The 18,247-nt window shown below is 45.0% G+C and overlaps 1 protein-coding gene across 3 annotated transcripts in view; it reads left to right on the forward strand.

Annotated features, from left to right (window-relative positions):
• Window positions 1-813: 813 nt before the first annotated feature.
• Window positions 814-18,247, forward strand: part of LOC145391500 (CUGBP Elav-like family member 4) — an 884,867-nt gene continuing 867,433 nt past the window's right edge. For all 3 annotated transcript variants that reach the window (XM_080266122.1, XM_080266127.1, XM_080266124.1), the window contains exon 1: window positions 814-1,083. In XM_080266122.1, the coding sequence (XP_080122248.1) occupies window positions 1,027-1,083 (57 nt within the window). In that variant the 5' untranslated portion in view covers window positions 814-1,026. The remainder of the gene's footprint in view (window positions 1,084-18,247) is intronic.

The raw sequence follows: 18,247 nt of genomic DNA on the forward strand, positions 1-18,247 counted from the left end.
ATATAATGCCTGCAGGATTAGAATGAAATATGCCTTTTTCCTGAAAGAGTTACAAGACCCTATAAGGCAGGTGGAGTACGGTAAAAGAAGGATGGTAGGAAGGGTCCAGAGATTGAGAGAGAGAGAGAGAGAGAGAGAGAGAGAGAGAGATCAGATAAGGAGGATGAGAAGGCAGGGAAAAGGGAGGTGAGGAGACAAACAAGTAATTGGTTTGGACCAGGTTGGCTTTTCCAGTACCGTACTTGAGAGAGAGAGAGAGAGAGAGAGGGCAGCAGTATGGCAGGCAGACGGGTAGCCAGACAGGGAGGGTATCAGGCAAGAGGAATTCAGGCAGAGAGGCTTAGATGCAGGCAGGCGGGCCGGGAATTTAGGCAGAGCGGCAAGCAGAGTTGGAAGGGAGGCTGCAGGCAGGGTAAGAGTGCATAGTGCATACTGTGTGCTGTGTGGCTGGGTGGGCAGGGCATGAGGCTGCGGGGTGGAGGGGGAGGAGGATGGCAGGAGCGGCAGTAGGTTGGGAGAATAGGAGACATGGTTGGCAGGGAAGGTAGTAGGACGGGTGGGTGCATGTAGGCAGGCAGGCAGGGAGGGCAGGCAGGCAGGCCCTCCCTGCAGCATCCGTGCAGGGCCGGGAGAAAAGTGTGTATTATCAGATTTATGCGGCGTGTGCGTGGTTGCCATGGCGACGGCGCGGACTGAGGCAGCTGCGCGGTGATTGGGCGGGGCGGGGCGGAGGCGTGTCCTCGGGTGGCGGCGGGAGGCCCGGGTCCCGCCCCGCCTCCCAGTGTAGTCGCGTGCTGGCCCCGCCGCTGTGGACTGTGTCTGTGTGCGTGGACTGTGCCTCCTGCCGCCCTCACTACCACCACTACCACTACCACCACCCGCCGCCGCCGACATCGCCACCGCCGCCCGTCGTCAGCGCCGCCACCGCCCGCACTTGCCACCACGACGACCGTCGCCATCCCTGGCAGCACGTGAGGCCAAGCGGCCTCGTGACAGCTACAGCAGCAGCATCGTTGGGCTCAGGTCATGGCGCTCATCACAGAGGTCCGCCCGCACCTCTACCACTACCCCGCCCTCAACCAGGTAAATCACCACACCACCCCACGCCGCCCTCATCCGCCCCGCCCTCCCGCCCCCTGTGCTCTGGCCGCCTCGCCTGGCTGTAGCCCAGGAACCTGTGGCTCCGCGAAGCAACATGTGGATTCCGCCGTTGGTGCCCCGCCGTCCCTCACCGCCCATGCTGGGCCGTGCGGCCGCGACAGGGCAAGGCAGGGACGACCTAGTTGTGGTGCCACACGCCACGTGGCTGCAGCACGTCCAGGCCATCTCGAATTAATTATGCAGCCGAGACCATGTGGCCGCCGCGTGCACCTGCCCCGCCCCGTGAGGTCCCGCCCCGCCCTGGGTCCTTCCTGGAAGGGTAGTGATGCCCAACTAAAGATGGCAGTGTGCCCGGTCTACCTGGCAGCCTGTGGTAACCTGTAGCGGCCCGGGACACCGTGTGACATACAGTATGGTTCACATACCTCCACCCCACCCACCTCTACAGCTACACCACCTTCTGCAGGAGCGGAGCGGGACAGGGCGAGGGCTCTCGGGGCAGGATAGGGTTGGGGAGTGTGGGGTAGGTCGTGTGGGCGGGGAGGGACTGGGCGGGGTGGGCCGGGATAGTAGAAGGTCACCATACTACCCAACCAAGGAGGAGGGGAGGGGTCGGTAGGGGGGGAGGGGGAACTAGGGTATATTTTAAAGTTATAGGTCAGTAAGACACACACTCACCCCCTCACACCTCCCGCACCCTCACCGCACTCATCACACACACAGAAACATATACACACACACACACGCAGCACAGCAGTTACTGCGGCACAGCAATAACAGCCTATCCGGTGAAACGAGGCTGTTGTTTCGCCTGGCCGCATCTTTGCCCTTAATCGGACTTGGGCTTCCACCCGACCTTAGCCGAGGTATCGGTAATTTTATCGGGAGGATCAAAATTAGTCATCGGAAACAGGCCCGGTGTGCGTGGGGTAGGTCAGGGCAGATTTGGACGTTTCGTATTCCAGGTGGCTTAGGAGGCCGTCGTAGCACCTCTCCCTTACCAATTTAATTTGCATATTACCACTTAATTTCTTTGTTATTTATGTCGCTTTAGTATCAACATATTTTGCCTCATTATCATAAGAAGAAAATATTGAGGTTCAGTGCATAGAATAAATCGCTAAGGAAGAGGTGTTACGAAACACAGAACCAGTGATACAACTCGCAGATTCACAAACAGACTTACGATGAAAACTCTGCCGTAATTAAGATTTGTTTTAGCAGGGACAAGAAATGGAGAGTGCCAAAGCTTCCCGTAGCTCTTGTCCCTCCTGCCAGAACAGATCTTCCTTGCGGGAGACGGCTGATCGTAAGTCTGTCTGTGAATCTGGGCCAAGGTCTGATTACCGACTTCACACCTGCAGCGTGAAGGAAACGTGGAGAAGAGTAATAGGAATCTGGGGAGTAATAACAATTTCAGAATTACGTAGAGATTGCAGACAGTATCACAAGAGAATAACTTGCAGCTGTTAGAAATCGTAGGGACGGCTGCCAAGTATCAAAGGAAAATAACATGTACCATAGACTAAACATCAAGTACTCTCATGGTGCATCTTGACTTTATAGTAGCCGCCTCGTTGCTAACATTAACTGAGTATGGCGCGGCTGATGGCAATGCCGGAACTGAATTTTAAGATTCATCGGTAACCGGTACGCAGATTCACAAACTAAGGTTGCTTATTTATTTATTTATTTAATGCTGAAAGGAGGTAGAGCAAGGAGAGGTCCGCATCTCCCATGTGTCTGCTCTCCCGGCAAGAACACATCCGAGGAGAGGAAGATTGATCGCAAGTTATGAAAATCTCAGCCCAATACTTTTAAGGTGCATCTTACTTGCGGCCACAAACTTAACGATAAGGTACAGTCAGGGACAGAAGTTTGCTTACTGATCCAGTGCATCTGCTTCACAGGTCAAGTCCGTAACGTTCTTCCCTGACGCATCCAATCAGAGAGAAACCTTTATGGGCGGAGAAACATGCCAAGCCACTCTTGGCATAGGAATACTAATTAGAAGAGGAAAGGAGTACAGTGCAAGAGGAAATGCTTTAAAAAAAATAAGTATAGCATTGACTCCAGCTTGAGAATGTTTTTTACGTTTAGGTATCTTCAGGACGTTTTTCTTCAGCCTACAGGGTGGTCTTTTCGAAGTGGAGGGGTTAGATGTAGCATTCTTAGCCCCTTCAACACCACAAGCCATTCCTACGTAGAAGAAAAGCATGTGGAAATAACCAGAAAAAAAGTACGAGACATCATCGTAGTGGTGCGGAATGGTAGAACACGCGTCCGAAATGCAACATACACCAATACGGAGAGGCTCGCTGTGTGATGATGGGAGACTCGACATCCTCTACCTCCAGTGGTCGTTTATATGCCACAGATAACGATCCACAATGTTCGCTTGTAAGTGTAGGATAAACAAAACCCCTCAGAGATAATTGAGCATTCTTAGTTGTTTGCCTGCGTTCTTACTGAGATATACCATTGTCGTTGGGAAATAGATTCATATCGTTTACTCATCAGTGGCCAATTAGTGTCAAACTTATCAAAACCAGTACATGCACAGTGGCACGTAACGTCGTTATACAGTTATGCGTTGTATCGTTTTTGTCCATCTTTCTTACAGGCTTAGTGGATAGATAATTGCATCAGTAAACCCTAATTTGCCCATTAGAGTCAGCTACAGTCGTAAGAGGACAGGGTTGAGAGGTGGGTGCAAAATTCCTCGCCAAACTGCCACATAGCACGCAACGCCGCTCTCGCCGTCCATGTTATCAAAACGCTCCTGTGGTCTAATTCACTAGTAAACCCACATACCCTTCCACGTAACGCCCGCGGATATCACAGAGAAACCTGCCATAAATCCTTCGGAAAGGTGGAAGTTGAGTAAGGAGTCCGAGGTCTGCATAGGGGGAAGGACGCTTTAGTTGTGGATCTAAATATACGTCAGACGATAGCAGGCCCTCATGAGACCTCTTGAGGTGAGGTAAGGCAGAGGTCTCTCCCTCCTCTCCACCCTTCTGTTCTCTCCACTTCCCTCGTCCCGCGTGCCTGGGTGTAAACAGAGGTGACGTCAGCGTTTTTGTCCGTCGATATGTCACTGGAGAAGTCGAACGACGATCACGAGTCACGCGAAGCATACAGCGCAAGCATCGACCTGCAGGGGTGAGGGAACACGGAGGGGCGATATGGTATTTTTAGCTGAAGCATCTTTAATAGTCTGTGCTGGGAGCGTATGTGTGGGTGTGTGGTGTGAGTGTAGGTGTGTGTTTGGTGTGGATGTAGTTGTTTGTGTGTGTGTGTGTGTGTGTGTGTGTGTGTGTGAGAGAGAGAGAGAGAGAGAGAGAGAGAGAATCATGTTCTTATAATCGTGGCCCCTTATCGTAGAGTAGCGCGCTTGACGTATAAATATTCCGCTGTTTGTTTGTTTTGGCTATCTAGCTTGAGAGAGAGAGAGAGAGAGAGAGAGAGAGAGAGAGAGAGAGAGAGAGAGGTGGTATATAAAGAGAGAATGCAAATTTAAATCGGATGATCCTAGAAGTCCATTTTATAAACAAACACGGTCCATCCCAGATACCTCCACGCCGCCGTCCCCGGAAAACTAAAGAGAACCCACATGGCCTGGCAAAAATATACTTGGCCTTGAGCGCGTATTCTTGTCAAATCAGGAGACCTTCTTGCACTTCGTCCTTATTTAAATTACTACGGGATATTATTCTATTTGTTATTTTTTTTTTTACTTGTATCGTTTTTGTATCGGAATGGATTAAAACAAATGTATAGAGGAATTTATTAGCTTACCATATTGCGAAAATAAACTAGTAACGAAGTGCTATGGAGTCTTCTTATCCGGGGAGGAATGCGGATCTTGAGCTCCCTGGGTGCGGGGGAGGCGAGGTGACAGAGTGACGGACACCAGAAATAGACAGCTTGCTTCTCCCGTCACTCCTGTTGCTGTCAGTGAGGGGTTGCGGGGTGTGTGTAAAGGGAATGCGTTCCTGTGTTGGCTGTTCGCTGTCCTCCTCCTTCTCCTCCGGGATTTTGGTCAATATGTCAATCGGTCACGTGATGCAAAAGCTGTGTGTTGTTATTTTAGCTATGTACACGGAGAGAGACAAGTACCTTCCCCAAATTTAACAAACACTTAGCGGAAAAATCAAACCTTATGAGGCACGCATGAGTAGAGGTAGGGTTTTCACTGTATTTCGCCAGTTGCAAATTTTCTTCAGACGGAATTGTAAAGATAGTTGATTCTCTTACTGTATTTTGGTGTGGGTTAAGGCTCTTCAGCTGCTTGTGAACTATAAGGGTTTACATCAGGTACATGGTTAGGAAATATTGCTTACATAGTACGTCTTAGGGGCGACCTGGTCTTTGGTCTTAAATATCTGGACGAAGTAGCTTGACCTAAATCCCCTACACAGCTGAGGGAGCCATAAAGGACTGGATGACATACGGTACTCTATAGAAGCGACAGTTCTGGCAAAGTGGCGTTTGTACTTTCCTTTTAACTTTGAACTTTTGATTACGGTGTCACAAGACCTTTTTGCTGCGTGTTTTTAGTAGTAGTCCTATAGCTTCTGCTTTTTTCCGAGTGACGTTGTTTTGTTAATAGTGATACTTTTTTCGTAGTTTCATAGTTTTGGTAACAGTAACGCAGCAACTGTTTTATTAGGTAGCCTGGGATTCTAGTCCTTTTCTTCACCCTTTGTTCCTGGGAAGTTCTGTGAGCTGAAAATAATAGTATGTCTTAAGCTGGAATAAAATACGATTTCCATTTTTTTTTTTTTTTTTTTTTTTTTTAATCCAGCCAAAGCGTTGTGATAGGTTTCGGCATTTCTGGTGTCATAGGTTTCTCGAACATAAAAGTAAGAAAATCGTCTGAGGTTAATCAAAATAACATGAAAATCGGGTCATTGGCAGACCAATATTTTATCCCTTCAGCCCAGAGAAGTGATTTTATTTTTAATTCTTGCTACATCTCACATTTTCATTCAGCAATGGAGATACTATATGTAAGAGTATATTGGAAGTAGGTATAGCCCTCTTTAACCGCTTTAATACGAGAGACCTTTCCTAAGTTTAATTAAATCGTCTGAAGGTAGCAAGAATAAGAAATACAAGTCATCTGCCTGAGAGTATCAAGCTGAATAGAATCTTCAAGTAGAGTGAAGAGTGAACTAAAATTATACATCATTTTGCTGAGATTATCCGTGCTTTCATCTGAGTTCTGGTATGAATAAAAACCACGTAATTTGTACCCTAAGACTATGGAGCCTCACTATTCACCCTGTCATTACTCTCATTTAAAGCCACATCACCGTCCCTGGAAGTGCTGTAGGTATCATCGACATTTCTATCATTTTCACTACCATCGTCATTCCTATACTCCTTTTACTCTAACTTGGTCCAGATTTTTGTCCTTTTGCAACTACTTTCACTTAATTTTGTGGAAAAAAATATGGTACGGCTCTACATCCTTAAAATAGCACTTCTTTGTGACTGGGACCGTAGTGTTAATCTATTTTTAAAACGGCGTTCAAGACGGAGAGATGGCAGCCCTAGACCAAGTTAGCGTAGAATGAGTATAACACCATCATCAGTCATCATCATCATCATTATCATGTGTAATCTCACCCTATCAACATTCCAGCCTGTCTCCATTGGCAGAGTTTCATCACCATTGCCGAAAGTGCTCCATTTACCACAGTCATGTCCATCACTTTCGCTACCATCGTCTTTACCAACACCACCATCGTCATCATCTTTAAAACGAGGCTTGTCATCATACCCGGCTTCCATTACCACACTTGTTTACGAAAAGGCTGCGTTTATTACCACCCTGTCTATCATTTGCTGCGCCATCGTCTTTATTAACACCATCATCGTCGTCGTCTTCAGTACTACCTCTATCATCACACCTGTCTGTTATGCGCCTTTCACCAGACCCGTTTGTACTAGCATCATCCTCACCATTATTATTATTATTATTATTATTTAGCCAAGAGCGTTGCATTTGTCACACTTATCTGTCACTTGTGTCATCATCGTCTGTGCGAACGTATCACCATCTTCAGAACACTCATTAACACCACATCAACTTATAATGATCACCGCTTTTGTAACTAGAGGACCATCATCATTATCACCATTGCCGGAAGTGCTGTGTTTACCAGCGTTGTCTACCTCCTTCACTATCACTATCCGGTATCTTTTCAGTTCAATGACCTATTTTCTGTCAAAGTCCTAATACCCTTGGACGGTTTTGTTTAACTTAGGAACACCTTTCGAACTGGAGGGGTTAATGAAGGCTGTGTCTAACTTAGAGGGATTGATGAAAGCTTTATCTAACTTGGAACGGTCAGTGAAAGCTATATCTAATTTCTCCACTAAGTTAAGGCTGTCCTACGCTGAATAAAAAAGGCGTGTGGAGATAGGTTAAATTAGGTAAGAAATACGTCGTGGGATTAAAGGGGTTAACGCCATCACCACCGTCGTCGAAACTCTCCCCGTCACCAAACACACATCACCACGTATTCTCGCTTCACCTTTTACGAAATTTGTACCATAACACTATTATTATTTCGCCGCCACCGTTAAAATTTGTGCTGTCTTCATTGTCTAAGAGTTTTATCAGTTATACAGTAGTTACCGGTGCTGACCTAATTACTAGTATTGTGAAAGCAGTACCTCGCTTTTGGAGTAGCTTATCCAAGCAGCCATACGTATAACCACTGTCACCTTTTACCAGTCCTGTAGTTCGTCCCTCTTAAGTTTGTTCTTATGCAGCATGTTTCCCGTAGTTCAGGGGCAGAACAAGGCGGTACTACGACTTACATCATTCCCGCAGCATCTCTTTTAACTAGTATCATAATCAAGTGTTACTGCCTTCTTACCCAGCATTCAAGATGGAGAGATGTCAGTTATAGGCCAAGTTAAAGTGAAGAGTGTATTAGTGACCGTCAGCTTGAGTCATACAGTCATACCACCTGTCAGTGTCCGTTCAAGGTCCCTGTCAGCTGCCAGCTCGCTCTTTCATGATCACCTCTATTCAGAGTCTTACCTCCTTCATGGTCACCGTTCAGAACTTTACTAAAAATTGTTGTTGGTATGTACAAGCTGTCATTCCCGACCACCAGTATTATGGCTGCCTTTGCGTACCACGTTTACCCTAGTTGATCCTTCTCTGCGGTCATAGTAAGCATCCAGCCAACAGCGGTCACCAGTTATCACCTCATTAAATGTGTAAGAAACCCCATCATGAACAGACACAGCAACTACCTGCCCTACAGCAGCCACTACACTCACCACCGCAATAAACATGACAGAGAAACACTTCATAACGTTACCAGCATTCAACTATTATCCACCATCACAAGATCTCTGCCAGTCTTACCATCATGCACCACCCAACGTCAACTAGCACTGCGTCCTCCACTACGATGATATGTTGTTATACTCCTGCTACCTCCAGACGGTTTATTCATTCTTTTCGAAAGTGTCTTCAAAGCCTGATATAATAGTCTGAAAATTAACAAAGTGCGTCGGCAGTGTGTGTGAAAGAACCAAAAAGCCATTGTTTTTATACTCGGGTTCTTCATTTTGTCAGTGTTTTCGAGTTGTTTGGCCACATCATTTTACATCGTTCGTTTTGCATTCTGTGTTCGTCAGTACAGCTGTGTGTCTGCCTGATGATGATCTTTTGAACAGACGGCCTTTATGATTTACGCAGAAAACTAACTCTGTGAAATAATAGTACAGTTATCGGGAAAATAAAAGCTCTTTCTTGTCACAAAGCTCCCTTGTCCTAGGTTACCGCGTATTTCCCTCCTTAGTTGTGTAATATTCACCAGTGGTTGTAATCGGCACATTGTCTCCTGGTTTGCGATACAGTGCAGCATACATCGCGTAAAGTGCAGGTGTGGTGTTACAAAAAATTATTCACTGATGGTCATAATAGGTATGAAGAATTAGTAGGAGTACCGTAGTAGTAGAGGAGCGTGTGTTGTATTAAAGAGAGAGATCCTATTCCCTTTCCTGTATTCAAAGGTAGTTTCCCCCCTGTTATGACGCTGGTAGTCATAATCGGCTCATTTTCGCCTACGATACGGTGCGTTATTTCCTTTTAGTGGGTGTGATGGTACTTTTTGAATTTCCCGATCGTCGTAATCGGTACAGTGTCACCTTGCTTACGGCACACACTTCATAAACAGAGTGTGATGTCAGTTTCGTAATATTCGCTGTTCGCTATAATAGTGTGAAGAAATAGTACCGGTATCCTAGTATCAGGGGAGCGCTGTTGTTAAAAAATTATCCCATGGCCATTGAATTTATGATGTGTTTCCTGCCTTCGTTATACAGTTTTAGCCGTCATGATCGGTTATATGACTAATTTTTCGTAAAGCGAGTGTGATGTTAGTTACGTTAAATTCTCTAATCGTCATAATCAGTAAATATTCACGTGGTTTATAGTGGTGAATGGCATAAGCTGTATTTCGTTAAGCGAGTGTGGTGTTAATTAGTTACGTAAAATTCTCTAATCGTCATAATCGGTACATTGTCACTTAAATAACGAGTACCATGCGGCTTGACACATATTTCGTAAAGTGAGCGTGATGTTACGAAAGTCAGTCCTCAAGTCAACTTATCCACTCCTCTACTCTTATACCCCTCTCATATCCATAAATGGACCTCAGTTGAAAGTGGGTCGTTGTAGCGTTATCAGGTTCTGTGTTGCTTTCATATGCGTGTTCACTGTAGGGAAAAAAAAGGCAGTTCGTTACGTAAGCGTCTTGTACGATTTCCACCAGTTTTTCGAGCGTTCTTGAGTCACTTTCGTTCTAATAATAAAACAGGAGCAGGATGAGGGTACCTATTTGTGAGAGCTTTGTTTTATTAGCTGTATAACCACGAGATTTATTCCCATGATAACTCCTTAATTGCGAGAAATCCACTAAGAATCTGTATTGTCAGTTGGATTAAGAAGGCGATATTGTACTGAAGAGGTAGAGGAAGGTTGTGCCAGCCCCATCACCACGAGAGTTCTCCACTAAAGCTGAAGAAAGACATCTGAAGGTGGCAGTAGCACTGTAGTGAAAGACGACATTTCAGTGAAGATGTTGACACTCTTAAAGGCCTTTGTAATTCACTCAGCTGAATAAAATCGCCTGAGTTAAGCTGGAATTAGATTAGTGCGAGATTTCCGACAGTGGGAGAGTTAACCCCTTCATGCGATTGACTTGTTGTTAATATTAGCTTGATACGAAGAGACAATTTTACTCAGCCCCAGACAGATCTTTAATATTGAAGGAATTAAAGAAAGCTACATCTAACACCCCCATTAAAAAGGAAGAAAAAAATAAAATAGAGGAGAATTAAGTCATAACAGGAATATATGATGTCCTCGTACTGAAGAGGTGACTGGTGACAGTACTAACACCTTGGCGTTTAATGAATCCCTCTGCAACTGAAGAAAATCGTCTGGCGTTGGCTAGAATGGAATACTAGAGTTGTCCCGGCCATGAGAGGATTAAAGTGTAGCGTTTAGCGGTGAAATAGCGTAAACAAACAAGTGATCGCCTTAAAGATCATACAGCCCGTGCTGCCCCCCCCTCCTCTCTCTCTCTCTCTCTCTCTCTCTCTCTGAAATCGTAAAATGAGGTACGTGGGTCCATATTTCTTTCATTCGGTCCTTTTATGTTCCTTTCTCTATTGTGTTCCTTCACCAGCCCAGCCTTTTCGTGTAGTACTGTGTGACCATAATTCATCTCTAGTCCTCTACACACTTTCGTTACAATGTTCCTTTCCGGATTAATATAGTCAGTTTCGTTACTTCGTTTTTCCTTTTTCGGATGAGTGAAGTTTGTTGGTCCCAGTCGTCTGTATACTTTTGTTACTTTTCTGCTCCGGATTGTGGCTCTATCATCCCCTGCCTTGTATTTCGTTAGCGTGTTTTTATCTTTTTCGTGTTGTTGTAGTCTATTCGTATTTCATGCCCCGATCCTTTGTGTACCTTTCGTTATCGCGTTCCTTTACTGAGCGAGCCTGTTCGTGTTATTACAGTGCGCCACGTCCCCTGCACCCGACGTTCGTTGTACCGGGAACCCTGTATTGTATTACGTGAATTCCGGCCATAAAGCGAAGTGCCCATGGGTAAATAATACATCTAATGACTTTTTTTCTCTTCTCTCCCCTCCACCGCCCCTTGCCAGGCTTCGATACGACGTTCCTTTGTGTGCCTGGGCGATGCATGGAGGATTTATGCTTTCTGTTCCTGCTAACTCCGGGCGATTTATTTTTCCTCTATGAATTATCCCTTGTATTGGATGGGTTATTGAAAGTTGTATCGAACTCATCCGGTCCGAAAAAATCTATCCTAAGCTGAAGAAAATTGCGAGGAGGTAGCAAAAAAAAAAAAAAAAAAAAAAAAAGCAGAAAATACGTCCTAAGAGTGAAGGACGACTACCTTTCATTCCAGTATTTTTTTTTTCAGTCTTCGGACGATTTTGTTCACCCAGTGGAGGGATTAGATATTTTTCATTAACCCGTTCAGTACGAGGCCATTTCTAAGTAAAGTAAAGTCGTCTGGTAGAAGGAAGAATAAAAAACCTACGTCCTCGGGTTGAAGGTGTTAAGTGCGACACATATCCACTCCCACCCCCCTAACTCAGCCACAGACCACGATTAAGTTAGGTTAGATTAGCTTAGATTAGGTTAAGCTAGACAAGGTCAGTACATGTTGGGTTAGCACGTTAGGTTAAGTTAGATTAGGTTAGATTAGGATGAGTTGGATTAGTAAACAATTTAGTCTTTGTTAGGGTAGGTACAAAGTGCTGTCCATGTCCACTCCCCCGGCTCCACCACCCCTCAGGTATGCACCCAGCTCCCAGGGGCTACACGACCCATAACAAACCCGAGTTAATAATGCATGTAGCCGACGTGTGCATTATCCAGCCGGTATCGACCTGCCTCCGAATTCGCGAAAGTGGGTGAGTGCCGGAGACATTGCCCACCCCTTGCCTGCGTCGCGGTGGGGTTGTATCCGATGCAAATTGGGAATGTGTGTGTGTGTGTGTGTGTGTGTGTAAAAGTAATTGTGTTTGAACGTATATGTAAGAGAGAGAGAGAGAGAGAGAGAGGAATAAGTATCGTTCCCTGTTTTTGCCAATCTTCTTATAGCGTCTAATTCCTCTTGTTCTTTAGGTAGCGGCTGTTCTATCCCTGTCGGCCCCCCCTATTACCCTACATTCCGCCAATCCCCCTCTGCTACGATACCATCTATACCTGCCTTACCCAGAAATACGCGTGTAATCAGGGAGTATTTGTGTTAGTTTAGGTAATCGGGGTTACTTTATAAAAACTATTGAAGTGAGCGGTACGGGAGGTAGAATGCGTCGTTCTGTTGATTTCAGTGAGACTAATCATAACTATTACTAGGAAGAAAAATATATCTTCATGGAATTGACATTTTTGCTGGTTTTTAAAGTATTGGGCTCATATCTTTACCTGTGTGTGTGTGTTTTTTTTTACCTAATATCTTAACTTACCTGTAGAGCGATTAATTACAGACAAGGAATCTTTGAGCACATGAGGATGAAGAAAGATGTGAAGTTCCCGTATGTAATAAGCTCATCGCTTTTATTTCCCCCTCAGTGGCGGAGGTGGGACTAGGATTGTTCTTGTCTCAGATTTCTCTTTGTTTACCATGTTGTATTCGGGGTGTCAAAGGACCACCTCGTAACACATCTTCCTAAGCGATTTTGTATACATCGGGCTCATCAAAGTTTTCCTGCATGTTATTTATTTCATTCTAATATTATCATAGTTTGTATTATTGACACAGAGGAGGATATGGAGGTGTAATGTGCAGAAGGAATCGATCAGGTAGAAGTGTTAGGGAAGTTTCCAAAGCCTCTCGGGATACGACCCTCCCGTCTTACTTCTTGACCGAGTGACAGTGAAGTGCCATAACAAAATCGACCCCCCACTCCTCTCCATCCCCCACCCCCCGTCATCCCCCCCAAGGGACTGTCACCTTTAAAGAGGGGTGACGCAAGGGAGGTTTTGGCGGCGCTGGTGATGTCGGTCAGGAGTACGTGTGTGTGTGTGTGTGTGTGTGTGTGTGTGTGTGTGTGTGTGTGTGTGTGTGTGTGTGTGTGTGTGTGTGTGTCCCATCTAATCCCTGCCTTTTCTCCCTACTGCCCCTTACATCCCACCTCTCAAAGCCCTTAAGGAAGAAAATTGTGCGCCCTTAAAGGAAGAAAGAAACGCGTTCGCCCATGATTGAAGGGAGATAACGTATGGATGGAAGTTCTTTGTCCAGTGTGTGAATACAGACAGCATCTCTACCTTTTACAACCCACTAAGGCGGAAAGAAAAAAAAATTACAGTTCCTGGTGGTTGTCTCTAGTAAGGAGAGAGATGTTGAAAGATAACGTTTGGCAGGGAGATTTTTAGGAAGATGACGTTTGGCAGGGAGAATTTTAGGAAGATGACGTTTGGAAGGGATGTTTTTAGGAAGATAACGTTTGGCAGGGATATTTTAAGGAAGATGTCGTTTGGAAGGGATATTTTTAAGGATGATAACGTTTGGAAGGGATATTTTTAGTATAACATTTGGTAGGGATATTTTTAGGAAGATGACGTTTGGTAGGGATATTTTGAGGGTGGTAATGTTTGATAAGGATATTTTTAGCGCTGTTAACGTCAGATATATGGTTATTTATTTTTTAATGTTGTTCTTGTTAGTAATTTATCAAAAGGGAGTGTCCGAAGTGAAGTTAGATGAGGCCTTCGTTATCGCGTTTACCACGAGAGGTCTTTCCTAATCTGAAAAGAAGTCGAATGGATGTAGCATGTGTAAAATGGGAAATACGTCATTATAGTGAAGGAGTTAAGGCGGGAAAAATTATATTATATATCGCTAATGATTTCTTGTACTAATGAGATGATGGATGATAACGTTTGATGCGGATATTTTTGGCGCAGTGAACATGAGTGAGGAACTATATAAAGAACAATGACACCCCTCCATCAAGTCGTAAACCTTAAAGTGATTTGTTCGCTGATGGTAGTGTCCAGTGACGTTACGGGTATTAAAAGATTGCGCCAGGTATGGATTCTCTAGTTTTAGTCCCAACAAGATTTCAGCTCTATTTTTATTTCTTATTTCTTCTCAGTACCTCTGGACGACTTAATTTTGCTTCAGAAGGGATTAAAAACAACCTTTATCAATCCCTCTGCTACGATTATGATTTTTCTATTTTCCCACAACAGTCAGAGGATTTAATTGACCTCAGAAAGAATCTCTCCATGTGAAGGTGTTACTGTAGACTTAGATCTGCTTATAACTCACTTGCATCGCGCTTTTGGCTATTTCTTAACCGATGTCGAAGCTAAGCCAGGGTCGTCATCTCGGTTCGACGCTGAACCTGTTTTGACGATAGGTAGGCGTAAAAACACCAGATGTCGACGTGAAAGACTCATGCTTATTCCTGAAAGGCTTTCTCTTCGGTGGTTGGTGTTAAAGAATCGCATATTGGATGAGTGAAAGAACCAAGCGTATTCGGGGAAGAGCTTTTTTTTTTTTGGGGGGGGGGTCATTAGTTGGCATTGATGAACGTTATCGCCACTGTGCAAAAACCACAGACTTGAAAGAGCTGTGCGTGTTCGTAAAAATACCCGTTCTTGGTTGGCTGACATGAGTGAACCTTTTTGCTGGGTGTCAAATGTCATATAAAGGCGTGTAAAAGCCATATGTGTGGGTGAAAGAAACAATTTGCGTTGGTTGCCTTAATCAGCCTGTGCGCTAGAGTATTTGAACTGTAAGCGTAAGAAGCCGATGCGTTTTCTTGGAAAAAAAAAACAAGTCCCTCTTCGGTATTTGGCATTAATAAACCATGGCGTAATTATGGAAAAGCCAGAAGAGTAGGAGAGAAAGAACCCTTCTCTATTGTTTTGCCTAATAAACCTCACTGTTGGTAAAGAGCCTTATGTAGCCGAGGAAGAACCCTTTTCCTTCACCACTGGTTGGTAATAATGAACCTTGGCGTTTGTGTAAAAGAGCCACATGTGGGCGTGAAAAAAAAAAAAAAACGTTGATTTAAAGATAAGAATCCTATATCTGTCGCTTGGCAGTAATGAACCGTAGTATGCTGTGAGGTCAAGCGGCATATGTAGACGTCTGCGAATTTAAAAGGGAATCCCTCTGTATTAGTTGGCCTTGCTGAACCATGGCGTTAACTGTTACACAAGGACGCGCAGTAGCAGTGAAAGTACCTTGTGTAATCATAAAACATCCCGCTACCAGTTTGTTGGCTATGATGAACCTTAAGCAGTGGGTTGAGGACATGAAAAAACCTCTTTCCTTTTGCTGATGTTAGTGAATTTAAGGAACTAAGTGTTGGTGTAAATACAAGAACCAGATGTAAACAGAAAACGAAGTTGGTTGGCGTTAGTGACTGTAGATGAAAGTGTGACAGAAACCTCAAGGAGACCATTTTATTTTGCATGAACACCCACCTCCACCACCACCACATCCACACCCCATCGCCATAACTTCCAGACCTGTGTTCCTGCGGCTCATATCATTACCACGCCATCGGGTTCGTCTCCCCGTCACACACATTTGCACCGTCTCCAGCACCGCGACTTTACCCCCACCATCTCCTTTCCACTACCCCCCTTTCCTTCATTTCACCAGAACACCTCGCCTCCCTTCCACCATTCCACCGTCCCCTTCGACCTCCTGTCATTCCTTACTATGCCATACCCCCCACCTCCCCATTCCACTATTCCACTGCCCCCCATCTCCCGTCCACCATTTCTGGGCCTCATCCCATAACCCACAGACCGTCCCTATCTCGTCGCCTCTCGTTCTGCCTGTCCCGATGTCAGCCTCGTGCATACCTCCCCTCCTCCCCAGGTCCCCTTGCCAGATACAGGCGATAGTGTGGTGCTCATGTTTTGGTTTTGGAGGTTGCTGTGTCCAACTTTCGTGGATAATTTAGCATCTTTACTACCACGATGTTGTTTATATTTTGCTACTACTGCCACGAGACGGTTCTGTTATACGTACGAGAACGCCCTTGTACTGAAAAGGTTTATGAAGGCAGTGTCTGTCCCTTCCTTTTCGAAAAGTCTCTCAACTTAAAAAAAAAAAAAAAAAAAATGTTGACACTAAGAACAAATACAGAAGACATCATGGTCGTTATTTAACTCCTTCATAAGTGGTGGATCTGTCATTAGCCGAATGTCATCATCTGGCGTTACCTGGAATACAAACATGAAGTACGTTATTGTGCTGGAGATATTGATAATGTGTGTAGTGTCATCGTTTTGGTCGGTTATAGTGTTCCTCAGTCAAGCCATTTTGCCAAACACACTTTATGCACTCAAGGTACTGTGCATCACCCCATAACCTGATTTCATCCTCCGTATCATTACATCACCAGACCTCACCTTCGTCCCCACGTACAGATCATCATATCCCGGGGCATCGCATACACCGTACCACCGCAGTTTTCCGCCAAGTCCTCACAGTACATTATATTTCCTTCCACACCGCACCTCTTTCACCTCCATGCTACATTACATCCTGCTTCACACGACATCTTATCAATCACACCTGCCATCACACCACACCACATTCCCCACACCATCACATCAGAGCAACCACACATACCGCACACCACCATCATATCACACAATACCACCACAGTCACACATAGCTACTCCTGATCGTTCATACTGTCACCACCATCATACATCCCACCATTCATCACCCACACCATCACCATCATCTCGCATCCCACAGACACCACCATCACCACCATACCATCTGCTCCATAACCACCATACCATCACACTCCATCATCACCCTCACCCTCCTTCTCCCACACATCACGACGACCATAATGCACCACCAAACACCCCACTCACCACCGCCATCACCCACACCACCACGATAATACACACCCCACCTTATCACCCACACCACCACCACCACCACCTCACAAACATATTCTCCCCCTCTCCCCCCTCTCATCTCTCTCAATCCCCCTCGAAGACAAGTTTCCCTTTAAAACTGAACCCTCACCCTCAAGACCCTCTCTAACTTCACCCTCCACTTCGTACCCAAACACAACAAACAACAAGTCGGAAATTTGACAGTTTACGCCCAATACCAAATTTCTGAGGTCGGTCGGGGGGGGGGGGGTTGTCGGGTTTTGGTCTCTCTCTCTCTCTCTCTCTCTCTCACACACACACACACACACACACACACACACACACACACACACACACACACACACACACACACACACACACACACACACACACCAGTAATTATGGGGAAATCCGTCAGCAATTAATGACCTCAAATTTGTCCTACTTTTTTTTCCTATGTTGTGAATGGTATGGTTCTCAGGGTACAATCTTAAGCCCTATTTTGGCTTCGTATTTAATTAACCTATACCTCAATTAACATCTATAATTAATCTGGGTTTTAATTAACTTCTGCACTATTTAACCTCTGCCGTAATTGACCTCTGCTCTAATTAACCACTGCTCTGGTTAACTTCTGCTCTGGTTAACTTCTGCTCTAGTTAACTTCTGCTCTAACCAACCTCTTCTCTAATTAACCTCTGCTGTAATTATCTTCTGCTGTGGTTAACTTTTGTTTTAGTTGCCGCTTCTGTGTATAATCTATGACTTAGTTTAACTCGTCTCTGCTTGAACTCTACCCTAATTAGCCAGTGCTTTAATTAACCCATGTAGTGACCTCTGCTTGAAAAATATATGTTCAAATTGACATACTCCAATTAACCACTTTAGCCTGAGGACGTGTTGTGTTCTTGCTTCCGCCTTGTATTTAGCGTAAGAGACTTTTTGTTCTTAAGGAGATTGGTAGAGTCTTATTTTACATCATAGGTACGAGAAGTCTCCTTACGCTTGAGAAAATTGTCTGGGAGCAGCAGGAATGAAAAAGACATAGTGGACTTAATGGGGGTTCTTTTACACACTGAGGGCCGTGTTTGGGGTGTCACAGGTGGCCTCTTAACGCCTCCTCCATAGCGACTTATCCTGCATAATACGCCTTAACATTATCTTCAGTTTTGTTCATATTCCTTTAATATCGAGAGAAAAGACG

The sequence above is a fragment of the Coenobita brevimanus genome, chromosome 18 (assembly GCF_032717465.1).
Source record: "Coenobita brevimanus isolate Jiangsu-jjx chromosome 18, ASM3271746v2, whole genome shotgun sequence".
Classification (NCBI taxonomy): Eukaryota; Metazoa; Arthropoda; class Malacostraca; order Decapoda; family Coenobitidae; genus Coenobita; species Coenobita brevimanus.